This window comes from Cebus imitator, unplaced genomic scaffold, assembly GCF_001604975.1.
Source record: "Cebus imitator isolate Cc_AM_T3 unplaced genomic scaffold, Cebus_imitator-1.0 Scaffold240, whole genome shotgun sequence".
Classification (NCBI taxonomy): domain Eukaryota; kingdom Metazoa; phylum Chordata; class Mammalia; order Primates; family Cebidae; genus Cebus; species Cebus imitator.
The window spans coordinates 2228884-2243998 of NW_016107555.1; the positions used below are offsets into that span (position 1 = coordinate 2228884).

The 15115-nt window shown below is 45.3% G+C and overlaps 1 protein-coding gene across 9 annotated transcripts in view; it reads right to left on the reverse strand.

Moving 5' to 3' along the window:
* Window positions 1-15115, reverse strand: part of RERE (arginine-glutamic acid dipeptide repeats) — a 468771-nt gene that overhangs the window by 66189 nt on the left and 387467 nt on the right. For 4 of the 9 annotated variants that reach the window (XM_017498335.2, XM_037727827.1, XM_017498331.2 and 1 more), the window contains one exon: window positions 2791-2871. In XM_017498335.2, coding sequence (XP_017353824.1) covers window positions 2791-2871 — 81 coding nt within the window. Of the gene's footprint in view, window positions 1-2790; window positions 2875-3230; window positions 3312-3630; window positions 3836-3965; window positions 4328-4850; window positions 5353-15115 lie in introns of those variants that run through there. The other 5 variants (XM_017498339.2, XM_037727829.1, XM_017498338.2 and 2 more) reach the window with 5 other exon arrangements.

The following is a 15115-nucleotide window of genomic DNA, read 5'->3' on the forward strand; positions in this document are numbered from 1 at the left end:
AGACCATCCTGACCAACATGGTGAAACCCCATCTCTACTAAAAATACAAAAATTAGCTGGGCGTGGTGGCGTGCACCTGTAGTCCCAGTTACTCAGGAGGCTGAGACAGGAGAATTGCCTGAATCCGGGAGGTGGAGGTTGCAGTGAGCCGAGATTGTGCCATTGCACTCCAGCCTGGCGCCTGGTGACAGAGTAAGACTCTGTCTCCAAAAAAAAAAAAAAAATTCTTGTAGACAGAAGAAAATGTAATTCAGGCATAGTAGCGTGGGGAGGATCACCTGAGCCCAGGAGTTTGAGACCAGCCTGGGCAACAGAGCTAGATCTTGTCCCATTAAAAAAAAAAAGAGAGAGAAAGAGAATGTGAAAAGTATCTAGATTAGAGGGCTCTGCTGTAAAAAGGAGCATGATCATAAGAATTCTACCCAGCAAGTTTTGAACCAAGAACAGTGGTAGATGCAAATCTTATCTTCTGCAGTAAAAAGTAAAAAATGACCTCTGCCCTCCTCTCCCTGTGGGCTGTGAATGATTAGCTTGACTATGTTGATAACTAGAGAGAATAAGAAAATACAAGATGAGTGCCTCTCCCAGTTCATTACAATACTTACACATTTAACCTACTACCAAATTCCTCCATTGCAATGCAAAAGACAGCAAGGACACCATGAATATTTAGCAAATGTCAGGAACAATAAATCCTCCCCATTGCTGCAAACAACTCTCCCATTCGTTCCGATGATGGTGACTGATGAAGAGTTTGAAAATAGGAAGACTGCTGGGTGCCACAGAAGGGAGGAGAAGGTGGGAAACTGTGAAGGTGGAGGAGTGATGGGGAAAGGTCTCAGGAAAGAGGCTGCTGGAAAAAATAACCAGAGAACTAGCTCAAAAGGTTGGTGTACTGAGAACGTCTCTAAAGGAGAAAAAAGGCTATTTATTTACTGAATCACACGTCATCAATAAGAAGGGACAATCAAGAGCAAAAAGAAAAACAAAGTAAAACAGCCTACCTAGGTTAAAGGTTACTCAAATCTGCTTTCACTACGAAGATAAAACACTACATAAAATTACCCGGCATTTCCAAATGCCAGATGGTAGATTTTAGATGTAATGCTTAATCTTGCAATTATAAGTTTACTTTTTAAAATAGAAATATGAAATAACTGTCAAGAGATTTCTGTATTAAATTCTTCATGGTTTGCAACTTTTAGCAGAGCAAAGACAACTTAAGTTGAGAGGCTACAATCTGGACAATCACATATTCAGGGGAAATCCACTCACTGATCTCTTTTTTACTGAACCAAACCAAACCTACTACACTTAGGCAAAGGCATTTTAATTTTTAATCATATCAAACTTCAAATCATTGAATTCACCCCAAAACTTAAAATACATATTTAAATATTCCATATTAAATAACAACATAACCTGTTCTGGGAAGGGTAAGAAATACGTTGATTATATAGATTGACTTCATAATACATTTTGGTTTAATGTTTATAAACAGGTTTTCCTCTCTCTGTTTTTTACCATTCTCAATATGATCCATCCTAGCACGTGAGATGCATAATAAATTTGTCATTGGCTGATACAAATCATCCATTTATATATACAAGACTATACTCGAAATCACAAAACCTTTCTTCCCCATGAGTTATCACTGTTCTTGAAGTACTATATACTAAAAGTGTCCAGAAAAACAGCTCATTTTAAAAAAGACAAAATTAAGCAAGAGGAAATCAAAAAAAAAAAAAAAAAAAAAAACTAAAAAAAAAAAAAAAAAAAAAAAAAAAAAAAAAAAAAAAAAAAACAACCCCAAATTCCCTCCAGCCCCAGCTTTTCTAGTAGATATTCTTCCATCCATCTCCACCTCCACTCCCTAAAAAAGCAGCTCAATGTCTAGGCAGATTAAACTTGGATGGCTCCTCCCAAAGTCCTGAAGAGCATTTCTGGTCACTGAGTCCTCCCGTGGCCCTCAGTCAGTGGAGTGGCTGGTCCAACTCCATGCCATCTGCCCTATCCCTTGGCCTAGCCAGAGGGACGCCTCTCTCTCCACCTGCCTCAACACTACCGGAAGGAGGCAACTATAGGGAAATGAGAATGAACCCCTTCCCAGCATTATCTTTATATAATTTCACTCTGGATTTTCCTCAGCAAATCCTTCTATCTCACGTTTATGGGGAGTATTTGTCAGCTCTGCCCCCTCCCCAAGCTTTGTGAAATACAAGGTAATTTTTTGTAAAGCTCCTATTAAACAACGTATAAGATCTCCTTGTGTATCTGTTCAGTGGAAAGTGCAAACTTTTATGGCTAGAATATTAAAGAGTTAAAAACTACTCTTCAAAACAGAGCAACATTTAAAAACGGAAAAAGTCCCCACAGAACTCAAAGTACAATAAGCTACAAACCTCTGGTTTGATGACTTGTGCCAATTACCAAACTCAAACTAGTGATAAATGCTATTTCCTATTTCAGCCACTGTGTTTAAAATTAGATGTTAACTCTCCAACAATCCCTCCCCCACAACTAACCCTCTGTTCCCAAAGACCTTTCTGTTCTTAGAGTGACAACAGAAGTCTATGTTCTTCAGGCGGATAAGCATAATCTGTCACTTTACTATCTAAAATCATGAACTCAAATTAAAAGTCAGGGAGTAAAACCGAGAGAATTCTGGAGGCTAGCCCGAGACTGAGCACAGCGCAGGGTTAAAGGAAACCATTTCATAAGATCAAATGTGGAGAAGCAGCAGGAGCAAAGAGGAAAAAATCAAGTTACATAAAGTCCAATTGTACTCACTGTTTCCTTATTGGGAAGCAGCTCCTTTCTAATTCTGAAGAAGTTCTTCCCGTACTGCCTGAGTCCCTTAACGAAGCGTTTCTGTGATAAAAAGAAACAAATGGGATGTAAAATCCAAAAACAAAACAGGATGTCAGCAAAGCAAAGACATCTACAATCAGCAGAATAACAACCACACAAAAAACTCTCGGCTAGGGAATACTGACGAGGCTGGGAGAATGTCAGCAGCTCAGCTGAGACCCACTGGCCAGGGCAGGCCCAGACTACCTTCATCAGAACCCCAATCCCACCCACCAAGCTGGACAGTGCCCGTAAGAGAAGGACGTCCTGCGTCTGAGACTAAGAAGCAATCTGTTCCCTCTGCCACCAGGCACATTCTGGTGCACGAAGGTAAAAATAAATATGCTCCATGTTTTAATAAAACACAACTGCTCTCCCACCTGAGAACCAAGCTTCCCAGAAGTGTAGAGCAGAAAGGTGGAATAGAACCAAACCTGGTGACTCTTCTCCCGAAGGGAACCCTAGGGGGTTAAAAGGCCGCTTTCCTTAATCCGAGGAATTCGCCAGGAGGTACCGGAAGGCACCGGTACCGCAGAAGCCCACCGGGAGCCTGAATCCCAGCCAGCCTGCCCCGCCATCCGTCACTAAAAGCCACTCCAAACCACCAGAGAATAACTAGCACCCCTTCTGCCCTCCCGACGCCCTTTGCCGCACCCCCCCATTTTTGCAGCAGTCTCAGACTCGTTCCCAACCCCAGCCCAGAGACTTTCACTTTGTCCCAAGCCTCCCAAGCACCCCTCCCCGCCTCAGTGGGGGCAGCTCCCAGCTCCGAGCCCCCACCTCGGGGCTCCCAGCCTGGTCCTGCGCGGCCGACTCCAGCAGCCACAGGTAAGCTCCCGGGGTCCGGGACGGCGAGAGGCCGCCGCCTGTCACTGGGCTCTGGCTCCACAAAGCGCAGGGCGGAGGCGGCCGCGGGCGGCTCAGCGTGTGACCGCGGCGGGGCCGCGCGGCGCGGGGCGCGGGGGGCGCGGGGCTGGGGCCGCCGCCGACGGGGGAGGAGGCAGGAGCGCGGCGCGCAGAGCCCAGCGCGGCCGCGGGCGGCTGCAAAAGGCGGCCTGGATCGCCGCCGCACTGCCGCCCGCCGGCCCGGGCCCCTCGCTCCGGCCCCGGACCCTCCCCCAGGCCGACCCCCGCCCTGCGGCCAGAGCCTCCAGGGCCCCAGGTGCTGGAATTTGTGTCCTCCTTCCGGACAGGAGAACATCAAGGCAGCAAAGCACAGAAACTTCCTCCCTACCGCGGCGAGCACTGGGAGAGGGCGCCCATGGGGCTGGGGCCCTTCCCTGGCTGCTGGGTCTCCAGCCCACACTCCGGATGGACAAGGTTGGCAGCACCTCGGCCGCACGCACGCCCTCCGCCCCCGCCCCGCCTCAGCGGCGAAACTGGGGGCTGGCCCGAATTCCCCCCCACCCTCGCGGTCCCTTCCGGCCCGCGATAGTGGGCGGCCGCTCCCTCCCGGCCCAGGCATTAGCCTGCACTTCCTAGGGCGCTGCTTCACAACTAAATCACCACGGAAGCTTCCCAGCCAATAAATCACCTGCCCACCGGGTAGAGGGTCCCTCCCACTCCCTGTGTTCGAGACCCGCCGGGCGGATTCAGTGAAGGGCCAGACTTAGCTTCCTCTTCCAGTAGTGGAGGGTTTGCGTTTTTGAATTTCACTCTTGTTGAGATATGACTCATCATTGTCAATTTGCAATATAATTCATACAGTTTGAAGGAAAAATCTGTCAAGGCACATAAAAAGAGCAAGCTCCCTTCTAGTGTGAGGAGGAGTGACCTTTGTTACTTGACAAAAGTAGCGTTTATATGATCAACAGGCATCCTGGGCTGCGTGCACAAAGCATATGCACGGGAGAGAAGGCGCAGAAAGATGGCCCTGCCCTCAAGGAGCTGCAGTCTGCCCAGGAAGGCAGACAGGTAAACAAACCAATCCTAGGGCCTGCAAGAAAAACAGCAGAGGAACAAAGGGTGGTGGGTGGAGCCTGGAGGAGGAAGCAACTTACTCTGCTTGCTGATGTCTTAAAGGAAGTGACAAGGAAGAGCCTGAGCCTGCCAGGTGGGCTCTAGCAGGGCTTCCGCAGAAGTCAGCCAGGAAATGCACAGAGAACATTCTGGGAACTGCAAGGAGGACAGGGTGTGCAGAATGGAGTGCCAGCAGATAAGGCGAAAGAGGCAGGCAAGGATCAGGTTTGCAGAGAGCCCTTCAGGCTGCACGGAAGAGTTCCTAATTGTAGGCTGGCAGAGAGGCTGAAGCTTCAGCTTTCCATGAAAAGGCTGGATGAGGACTGTGCCAGTGTCAGCATGGCCTAAGTGTAGATCAGGGACAGACCAGTTAAAGAGGCTGGTGACACAGTCCAGGTGTGAGATGGGGACCTGAAATACTGGCAACTCCACCTCAGTCACCAGAATTCCTGCTTCTAATTCCATTCTTTAAGTATTCAGTTATCTATTTACTGAGCATCTAGCACTGAGAGGGGCCTAGGAAGATAATAAAGGTTGCCAAGGACCTTTATTGAACTGTGGTTCATTTTTGCAGGTTAAGATAAATATGTGTGAAGTCATTACGGAACGTTCTGAGATGTATCTGGCCAAGCATAAATAAGTGAGGTGCAGCTCATCAGTGCAGCGAGGGACCCAAAAAGGCAGCAGTGGTCTGTAGTAGTCCAGAATCCCTTCGCCAAGGCAGTGACATCAGCCAAATCACGAGGGGTGGGCGGCTGTCACAGAGGTGGGAGGTGGCTTGGTGGGCCCTCCATGAAGGTCAGAGGCGGAGAATGGGAGGTGGGTTATGGGAGACAGAGTCTACACAGACTTGAGGCAGGCAATCTGGAGTGTGCCAGGCTGTGGAATGCCAGGACCATGCAATCTGAATGTGGGTGTGATGCCGAGTGACACCTAACAGATCCAGTAGAATAGGCCTACACAATGAAGGCGGCATGTGAGAAAGGCTGACTCTGGAACATCAAGGCAATGTGGTAGAATTGGACAAACAAATTCAGATCCTGTTTCTTCCATTTATTATGATGTAATCCTTGGAACATCATCCATTCAACCAGTAGTTAGTGAGCACCTACTATATGCCAGGAACCCTGTATATATTAATTCAAAATCTTTACAACCTAAGAAGGAAATATAATTATTATCCACATTTCACAGACAAGGAAGCTGAGGCACAGACAGGTAACCACATCAACTCCTCAGAGACAAAGCCAGAATTCAAACTAAGCCCCCTCAAATCCACGTACTTGACTGCCACATTCTGTAAAACAGAGGCAGGTGTCTACAGAGGTAACTCTTTTCTGTTAACATTTTCTATGACTCTGTACTTTCCTCTTCTTGGGTCCAATATCAAATCATCCAAGTCCTCAATATTCTTCCTAAGAAGGGTCTTTCAATGCCCTACTTTCCTGCCCATGCTAGTGGCAGTCCCAGGCCAGACCTTTCTCTCTCTCTCCTAATAACTAGTCTATTAACCATCTGCCCCATCCAGCCATTTAGAAGCCTCTGCCAAGGAATTCTTCAAAACTATAGATTTCATCCTGAGTCCCACCCTTTTCTGGCCCCAGCCTCTACCTAAGAACAGCATGGTGGTCTCTGCAGGACAGTGTTTACTGTCCTTAGCCCTGAATTCAAGACCCTCCAGGCCCTGCCCACCTTTCCAGCCAGACATCCAATAATGCCAACTGGCCCAAACTGGGGCCTCTGTCTCAACTCCAGAGTGTGGGTAAGGTACCTCTAAGTTTACCTCAAACCCAAGCCTCAAAATCTCTCCTACTCCCAAGTGAAACCAAATGTCCAGTTACTCTCTCATTTGTTTTATTTATTTGTATAAGGCCTGTTTACCCAGAAAGTCCATGAACTCTGAAAAGAACTACATCTTATACCTAGTGCCTCCATATAGCACTAGGCAGTTAATGCTCAGCACATTTTCTGTCCCCTTTTAAAAATTTTATTTATTTATTAAAAATGAGGTCTTGCTATATTGCCCAGGCTGGTCTCAAACTCCTGGCCTCAAGCAATCCTCCCGATTTGGCCTCCCAAAGTGTTGAGATTGCAGGTGTGAGTCACCACACCTGGACAAGGGAGACCAACCATGAGATAACGAGGGCCTATACTAGGGTGGTCACAGTGGAAAAGCACTGCTGAAAGTCGAAAGGTTCATTCTGAACTCTCCTAACAGAGCTGACTTCTTGACTCCGAGACGCCAAACTCTCCTAGTTTTGCTCGTACCACTTGGCCTAATTCTCTACTCAACCTGTAAATGCTGACGTCTCCCCAAAGCTTTGTCCTAGGGCTTTCTGCTCGCTACACCCTCTCCCCATATGATCTCCACTGTTCCTCTGGCTCTAAATATCCATCGCAATTCTCACTGGTATTTCTAAAACTAAATCAATCCATGGTCCAAGTCCACTGGGAACACTCAACTTGAACGTCTTACAGGTATCTCAAACTAATTACTTCCAGAAATATGAACTTGACATCTGGTGGTGAATACAAACCCACCACAGCTGTCAATGTATATCAAATACAGTGCTATCAAGAGCAAAGCACCCTCGGCCCCACTTTAAAAAAAGAGGAAGTAAAAGCTTCATGTGGCCTGTACTGTTACTTCTCTATGGAAAGCCACAAGGCCTCAAAACCAGCAAAACATCTGCTTCTCAGAGACCAGCCTTTACCTTGTGGTTTACCAGAAATGTAGAGTTGACTTGAAAATCGAAACAAAGGCGACCACTCACAGTAGTCAATGACTGGAAGGGGTCAACATGTGCAAGAGGCTTCTGGTGTGGTTGTCTCCTTTCCCTCTATAAATTCATCTCTCTTCAAATGAAGACCTTGAAGTTTTTAAGACTTTAACAATTAACACTTGACTTATAAATCAACAGGCCCTATAAGCCTCTAAATGCAAGTTCATGGACACAGTCTGTTTCTTAACAGAAACAGAGCTGAAATTTGGCATTTCCAGTGCTGAAACTTGAGGTTTCATTAATTATTTCTATGTCCATTAGTTTTTCTATCATTCCCAGCATATAGATATTAGACTAGCAGGATGCCAAGGGTAAAGGGGGAAGGAAATATAGAAGGCAAGTCACTGGCTTGGCCACTGCTGCCAGGCCTGGGCAGCTCTGCTGTTCATGCTCCCTGGCTCAGCCCACCCACTCTCAGATGCATAAGTTGAGGATCTTGGGATGTTGTCACTTGTTTCTCTGGTGTGTTCATGCCCAACCAACCCTACTGTGTGCTGCTCCTTGGGAACACAAAACAAGTCCTTTTCTGTTTCTGTATCCCCATAGCCAGATGAGATCCAAATATAAATATATATTCATTTATGGCAAGGAGATTGTTGCTTTGTGTTACAACTTAGTTTATGATTTTATGCCCTAATTTTCGGATAGATTGCTATAGTTTTCCATTATTGAGCTGAAATTTCATATCACCATCAAAAGTTACCTACCTACAAGTCCCTAGTAGAGAAAATTAACTTCTGGCTTAAAAAAAAGTAAGTTACCTAAACCCAGCATTACTAGCCTTGGGTTTTAATAGAAGCTGGAAAGCTCTATTTTGCATTTTTGGTACACTGGAAAGAACACAAGGTTCAAACTTGGAAGCCATGTGATCTAGTCTTCTGCTCCACTGTTCCAAAAAGGAAAAATTGAAATGGCTGTTTAGACATAGCTACTTTAGACACAGCTATATTAGAATAAAAATAAGAATAACATAAAAATAAGGCCAGGCGCGGTGGCTCAAGCCTGTAATCCCAGCACTTTGGGAGGCCGAGGCGGGTGGATCACGAGGTCAAGAGATCGAGACCATCCTGGTCAACATGGTGAAACCCCGTCTCTACTAAAAATACAAAAAAATTAGCTGGGCATGGTGGCGCGTGCCTGTAATCCCAGCTACTCAGGAGGCTGAGGCAGGAGAATTGCCTGAACCCAGGAGGCGGAGGTTGCGGTGAGCCGAGATCACGCCATTGCACTCCAGCCTGGGTAACATGAGTGAAACTCCGTCTCAAAAAAAAAAAAAAAAAAAAAAATAAAACATAAAAATAAAAATAATCAGGTCAAAATGCATTCAATTAATGTTTTCAAAAGTTCCTTGTGCTATTGCTTGAGCCTACCCCCTGTCTCATATTCCCCAAGCCTTGTGCCTCACTAGTCTGCCCAGATCCTGCTCCTCATCTCTCTACCCTTGGGGTGGCAGATGGGCCTGGTACAAGCAGTGTCACCATTAACCTACTGATGAGTACAAATGGCACTGTTTTACACACATCATGGCATGAAAAAGGTAGGCAAGCATCACCCTAGAACAATAAAAATGGCGAACACTGAGTGCCAGGCAGTGTCTTAAAGGCTCTAATGCACTGGCTCATTTAATCATCACAACAACCTTATGAGGCAGAGGCTACTACTATTCCCATCTTACAGGTGGGAAAAGTAACCATATGTGACTAAATCCTTGAACCGGCCGGGGAGGGTCAAAGGAGACCAGTGGAAACAATCGGGAAGCCTCAGAACTACGGTGGGCCTAAGAATGGAGCTGAAGGTACAGACCAGGAATGTGAGGATGTGGCTGCTGCCTGTGATTGCATTCCAAGATAATGTTTCCCCAAAAAATTTATGTGTGGATAGAGAATACTGGGCAGAGAGTAAACCCTTCAGAGGGTGAGGTGTGTGAATGCCCCCTCATCCACACGTGAAGCTCCCAGCACATCTCATTCTGGTGCCATCCCTGGTGCTGGACCTGACCCCTGTCTGTAGTAGCAAGAAAGCAGGAGACAGGGACTAAGCTACAAAAATGGCTAAAAGATACCTCTGCATTAACCCCTGGCTGAGAGCTTTCAAAATTAACTCCCTCTGGTGAATTTTAACTAGTGCATCACAGTCAGAAACTCACCATGACTTCTGAAAAGCGACGTCTACTCAGTCCTCTTACATAACTGTTTGGAAAACACTGTAGGTATTAAAATGATTCCCACTGTGAAAATGGCTCCTTCTGTTTTACCCTGTTTTCTGCACAAAATTTTATGTTAATAACTTCTTGGTTCACAGAGGATAGAAAAACAGACAGATTGGCAAGTAAGCAAACTATAGCTCCCCCAGGAGACACAGAGGCAATGAGGAAGAGGAACAGACCCACAGCTCCCTTGAAGACACAGAGTAGCAGGAGAAAAGGCAGGTCCTAAATGTTAAATGGTAAGGAGGGGTAGGGTGAAAAAAGGGAACACAGATGTCAGGCAGAAGAAATAAAAGCCTTTCCAAACATTTGCATTACATGAGGCTGGCTCTCACTGAGAAAGCACTGGACGAGAACTATACTTCCTCCATATCATCCTGTTTCTTACAGATCCCTGTCACCCCATATCTACAACACATTCCCTTCTGCAGCTTTACTGTTGATACTGCTTTGAGATGTATCATTTCGTTTTGATTTTACATATTTAACATTTTAATGAAAGGGTGACTTGAGTAAGGCACTACTTTTTCAATAAATAGTAACAGAACCAATTTGCCTGGGAGGAGACCTGCCAGCAAGCCGTGATGGGCATTTCCAAGATTTCCAGTGTATGCTGCTCCCGATTTCTGCCTCCACTTTAAAAACGCTTTGTACTTACTAGTATTATTCCAGGAGAGCTAGTTAATAGTGTAATAAAACTAGTTAGAGTTTAAAGGCAGGAAATAGGATAATTTAAAATAATCATCCCGTTTTTGTTGATGATTCTCAAATCTCTCTCTAGATCTGACATTTCACCCTAGCTCAGACTTGCACCTACACTTTCTATTCAGACTAATGTCCTCCATGGTTTTAGGACATCACCATCCCAACGTGGACACGGACAGCCCATCAGTCACATCTTCCCCAAAGCGGCAACTCATGAACCCAGAGAACTGACTGAGATATTTCAGTGTTTCTTGAGTTTCCCAAAGCCTTCAGGCTTCTGTACAGAGTGGAAGTGGTAGTGGTAGTGGCCCAAGTATGATAATTGCCACAATACACTCTTCAAGTTAAGTGTCACTGGACTCATTCTACAGATAAAGAAACTAAAGGTTAGGTAAATTAAATATCCTGGCCCATCCCACACCTAATCATCATCAGGGCCAGAATGCAAGTCCAGTTCTAACAACAAAAGCCATGCCAATAGTAATAGAGTATGAGCTGCTAAGTACTTCTGTGTATTAACTCATGCCATGAAAGTCCATACATGCCACAGGGAGACCCAGTGCTACACTGGGTAGGTTAAGATGCAGCCCTATTACCCTTATGTTACTATTGGGACAAGTAAAACTTCTTTCCACATATACCTTAAGATAGGAAATTGAATGGCCAGGTGCAGTGGCTCACACCTGTAATCCCAGCATTTTGGGAGGCCGAGGCGGGCAGAGCCCAAGGTCAAGAGATTGACACCATCCTGGCCAACATGGTGAAACCCCGTCTCTACTAAAAATACAAAAATCAGCTGGGCGTGGTGATGCACGCCTGTAGTCCCAGCTACTTGGGAGGCTGAGGCAGGAGAATCGCTTGAACCCAGGAGAAGGAGGTTGCAGTGAACCATGATCACGCCACTATACTCCAGCCCGGCAACAGAGTGAGACTCTCTGTCTCAAAAAAACAAACAAAAAAAAAAAGACAAGGGTCAGTCTCTAGTCCCTAGGGTACAGACCACTACCAGTTCATTGCCTGTTAGGAACTGGGCCGCAGAGCAGGAAGTGAGCTGCAGGCAAGTGAGAAAGCTTCATCTGTATTTACAGCTGCTCCCCATGACTCAAATTACTGCCTGAGCTCTACCTCCTGTTAGATCAGCAGCAGCATTAGATTCTCGTAGCAGCACAAATTCTAATGTGAACTACGCATGTCAGGGATCTGGGTTGCATGCTCCTTATGAGAATCTAACGCTTGATGATCTGTCACTGTTTCCCATCACCCCCAGATGAGACTGTCCACTTGCAGGAAAACAAGCTCAGGGCTCCTACCGATTCTACATTAAGGGGAGTTGTATAACTGTTTCATTACATATTACAATGTAATAATAACAGAAATAAAGTGGAGAATAAATGTAATGTGCTTGAATGACCCTGAAACCACCCCTCCTCGAAGTCCATGGAAAAACTGTCTTCCACAAAACTGGTCCCTGGTACCAAAAAGGTTGGGGACTTCTGCTGTGTACCACAACAGTCTTATAAACACTGCATACTTAATTAACCTAAACATTTAAAATGTTTCCTTTCTTTAATAATAAATTAACCTTAGCTTACTGTAACTTTTTTACTTTATAAAGTTTAAAATGTCTCTCTTAACCTCATGGGCCTAGCACCTCAAATCTCCTCAGCCTTTCGCTCACCAAGCCAGCTTGGCCTCTCTTAGCTCCCTGTGGCCCTATTTCTGTCAGCTGCAGCAGAGTCCTCCTGGAAGACATGCCTGGCTTGCTCTCTGTTCCTGTTCCCACTCCTTCCATCAGTCACCATGAGTCACTCATTCTTCATGGAGTTTCCTATTCAGCATGCTCCTCTGTTATTGCAGGGGCACTACCACTAGAGGGTCACGTCATGCCAGTGGCTGCACTGGTCTCCTCCCCGGCCTCAGTGTGTCTCCACACCCCACAACATTCCAGTTCTGGGCATTCTGTATATTAATGTATCGTTTTATTTGAAGACCTGTGACAATTCCTAGCACGTCCAAACTATCGGTCTGCTAGTTAATTAACAGCTTCCAGAATTGGGTTCCCAATCACCTGTACCACCATGTAGCAAAGCTAATTATTGCCATACCCCATCCTGATTCCATTCTCTGGGATTTTACCAATGCCCTTCTCTCTTACCCAATCTAGAATGTCCCTTCTTCACTTCTGCTTATTCAAATGCATCAATTCAACTAACATTCATTGAGTGCTAATTCTAGTGAAGATACTGCAAAGAGCACAGCACGAGGCACTGTGCGAAGCATGTTCCAGTCTAAATTCTATCCCTACATAGAGTCCACTTTGCTCTCTCTCCCATCTCAGAAAAACAACAATTCCTGTTTACAACTAGAATTAATAAGCACTTTTGCCATTAAAAGGTCTATAGATCTTCCACCATACTGCGGATTCCTTTCCAGCAACAGTTGAGTATTTCAAGTCTTCTGTAATCTTCAGAGTCCCTAGCAAACTGTAACTAAGCAATATAATGTTGGATGGCTGCATGGAATTGTTTTTGGTCCTAGGGTTTTCCCTAGAACATAATACATGTTTGGTAAGATGGAAACAAAATTTCAAATCAATGTTAGATTTATGTTTCTTTTTTCAAAGAAGAATGGAGAAGTAAATGAGATTTCAAAATAGGATTAATTGCTTGGACTCTCAGTGCAGAAAACACTCTTTTGTACTTACTCATCTCAGAGGAGTAAGGGGTGTGATACTTTAAAGGAAAGTTTACATATCCACATACACAAACTTAAACTCTTGAAATAAAAGCGCATGTCAGAGATTATATACTATATGCTGGATATCCATGAGGAAAATTTTCCCAACAACCTGGCATGGTTCTGCCACTAAATAACTACATCCCCTGTACTGGTGACTAGCCTATTCTCAGGACTACCGTGTCCCTGGGTGCAAGATGGGTGTCTAGGCCTCTACCATCTTCAAAGCTTTACCTTCTATGCCCCGGTTCTCTTAACAATGGAGCAATAGTAAAGCAGGGTAACCTCTTGAGCTCTTATATAGAGACAACGGGACGACTGAACTATTTCCAAAAAGACATCCTGTTATGTGTGGTATGTTCTATGTTCTGTCAACTGTCTTAGATACCTGTAACATCTAATAACAACACATCCACTTGGCTCTCCCTCTCTGGATATGTGTCTTTGAAATAAATCCGAGTTTTAGCACACACAAAAAAGACCTGCCTCCAGGCTAGTCCCAGAAGATTCTATGGTAATTACAACGAGATCCCAAACCCAAGCCCCCTGAGTAACAGTCCATTCGTTTCTAAAAAAAAGTCCCCTCTAGGATCAAATATGGGAGCTGTTTAACAGACACAGAGGAATCATACCAAAGAGTTCTCTTTTCTGTTTCCTTTCTTTTCCTGTTCTTCCTAATCTTCCAAAGGCCAAAGAGAATGAGAAGAAGCACTCAGGAAGGCAGGTCAAATATAATCCTGCCTGGCTGTTCTCCCTTCCTCAGTTTGTATTATGATAATGGACAGCTTCTGGTTTAAATCATTGTTTTATTCCATCACCCCACCACTAGCAGCCCCCAGTTAAGATTAGCTATAGAAACATAACACAAAGGGCGACTGAAGTGCCAGGTCTTTCAGTGTGTGAGGCCAGCAAGAGAGTCCAACAGCCCCTAAGTACCCCAGCTGACTCTTCTGATGATGTGCCCAGAAATGTCTACAAAAGCTGAGCAGCTGCCAACTCAACACTCCCTGCCACACCTGCACTATCAGTGGAATCAGAGAATGATAAAGCTAGAAGGAAGCTTTAGAGAACTATGCTGGTTGAAACCCTCATATTACAGATGAGGACCATAAATCATTCAACTGAAATTAACAAATCAAACCACACACACCCACAAAAATATTTACATTTATGACAAACTATATTTTCTAGCAGTGGCCACTCCAATACAGATTCCATTCCACATGCTCTTACAATGCAATAATGACACTCCTTCATTGACAGGTGGGTCTCTCTGTTCTCTCCTCCTGAGCCTGGGTAGACCTTTGTGACTCTCTTGATGAACAGACTGTGACAGAAGTGATACCAGGTGACTTCTGAGACTACGTCATAAAAAGCAGTGCAGCTTCTGCTGGGCTCTCCTTCTCTGGACATGTGTTTCTGAAGCCCTGAGCCACCAGATTAAAACAGTCTGGCTTGCCTGAAGTCACCACGCTGGGGAGACTGCCAGGGATGAAGAGAAGCTACAGAATCCCTGGCTATTCTAGTCCCCAGCCACTTAAGTCTTCCTAGCCCAGACTCATCAGTGAAGAAACCTTCAAGACAATTCCAATGCTACCTATCATTTGACCGCAACCACATGAAAGCCGAGTGAGAACTGTACAGCAAAGCCACTCCTAAATTCTTGTCCCATAGAAACTGTGAAAGACAATAAATGTGGCCGGGCGCGGTGGCTCAAGCCTGTAATCCCAGCACTTTGGGAGGCCGAGGCGGGTGGATCACAAGGTGAAGAGATCGAGACCATCCTGGTCAACATGGTGAAACCCCGTCTCTACTAAAAATACAAAAAATTAGCTGGGCATGGTGGCGCGTGCCTGTAATCCCAGCTACTCAGGGG